The sequence below is a fragment of the Athene cunicularia genome (assembly GCF_003259725.1).
Source record: "Athene cunicularia isolate RWA chromosome 3 unlocalized genomic scaffold, athCun1 chr3_part1, whole genome shotgun sequence".
Taxonomy (NCBI): domain Eukaryota; kingdom Metazoa; phylum Chordata; class Aves; order Strigiformes; family Strigidae; genus Athene; species Athene cunicularia.
The window spans coordinates 103,510,909-103,512,021 of NW_020799097.1; the positions used below are offsets into that span (position 1 = coordinate 103,510,909).

General features: G+C 56.3%; 1 protein-coding gene across 1 annotated transcript in view; it reads left to right on the forward strand.

Moving 5' to 3' along the window:
- The first annotated feature begins 842 nt into the window (after positions 1-842).
- Positions 843-1,113, forward strand: part of LYPLAL1 (lysophospholipase like 1) — a 27,518-nt gene continuing 27,247 nt past the window's right edge. The window contains exon 1 of the mRNA XM_026845514.1: positions 843-1,005. Within this exon, the coding sequence (XP_026701315.1) occupies positions 921-1,005 (85 nt within the window). The 5' untranslated portion in view covers positions 843-920. The remainder of the gene's footprint in view (positions 1,006-1,113) is intronic.

The window sequence follows — 1,113 nt, forward strand, 5'->3', positions numbered from 1 at the left end:
ACCCACAGGCCATTCTGAAGGTAATAACATGCTACCTCAAGAGGGTAAGGTTTCATTACGTTTTTAAGGACTAACAGGTGTGCCCCTATAGCTTGCCAAAATACTTCATGATGAACTGCAAAACTAATCTGTAAACTTGCTGCTCACCCCCTGGCTCACGCTGCACCTGGCTAGTGAAACGGCAATAGCAGAGTTTATGCATGGTCATCCTTGTTCCACTGCCACGGACCTCAAAGCACCAGGGCAGGTGGTTAATCGACACATCACTAGGAAAGAAAGAAGTCTTACAATATTGAATGTGTTTAGGTTACATAAAAATGAAAAAGCAAGCTCCTACTCCTCATCCCCCTACAGCAGTTCAGTAGAAACTACCAAGAGCATCACAGCAGCTGTGCTCAGACATGGATAAGGTCAGACAAGCTTTCAGACATCTACTGGACCTTTACAATGTTGGTCCTTGTAACATTGGAGCCATCAGTGGAGCCATCAGTGTCCCCCCCAGCTACGTGCCTGGCCTCAGTTCCGCTGCCAGCCAGGCCTTTACCCCTGAGAGCATGCACCTGGCGGGGCCGAAGCCTAATGGCCTTTCCAAACTCACCCTACCTACGGCATGCAAGGGGAAACCCTCCCTTTACTGTTTGATCCCCAGTTCGTGTGCCATAGTGACATCTGTAAATGCGGGGTCTGCAGAAATACAGTATTTCCTATAAAGAGGCAGAACTCTTCTGTCAAGAGCTGCTCCTCTGGGCAGCTGCGCCTGAGGGGACCGGGCGGTAAAAAAGACGCGGCCCAGCGGTACCAGGCGCTGGAGGAGGCGCGGCGGGCGCAGAATCGCCTCTGCGCCGGCGCCGTGTTACCGGCCGGGCGGAGGAGGAGGAGGAGGAGAAAGAAGAGGAAGGAGGAAGAGGAGAGCGGCGGGCATGGCGGCGCCCGCAGCGCTGCAGAGAAGTGTGGTGTCCCCCGCGGGCAGGCACACCGCCTCCCTCATCTTCCTGCACGGCTCAGGTGGCTGCTTTTCCCCCTCCTCTCCCCTGCTACCCCGCGGCGGGGACGGGGCGCGGGGCTCGGCGGGCGTCGCTTCTCGCTGGGGAAGGGCGCAGGGCTGCCTACTTG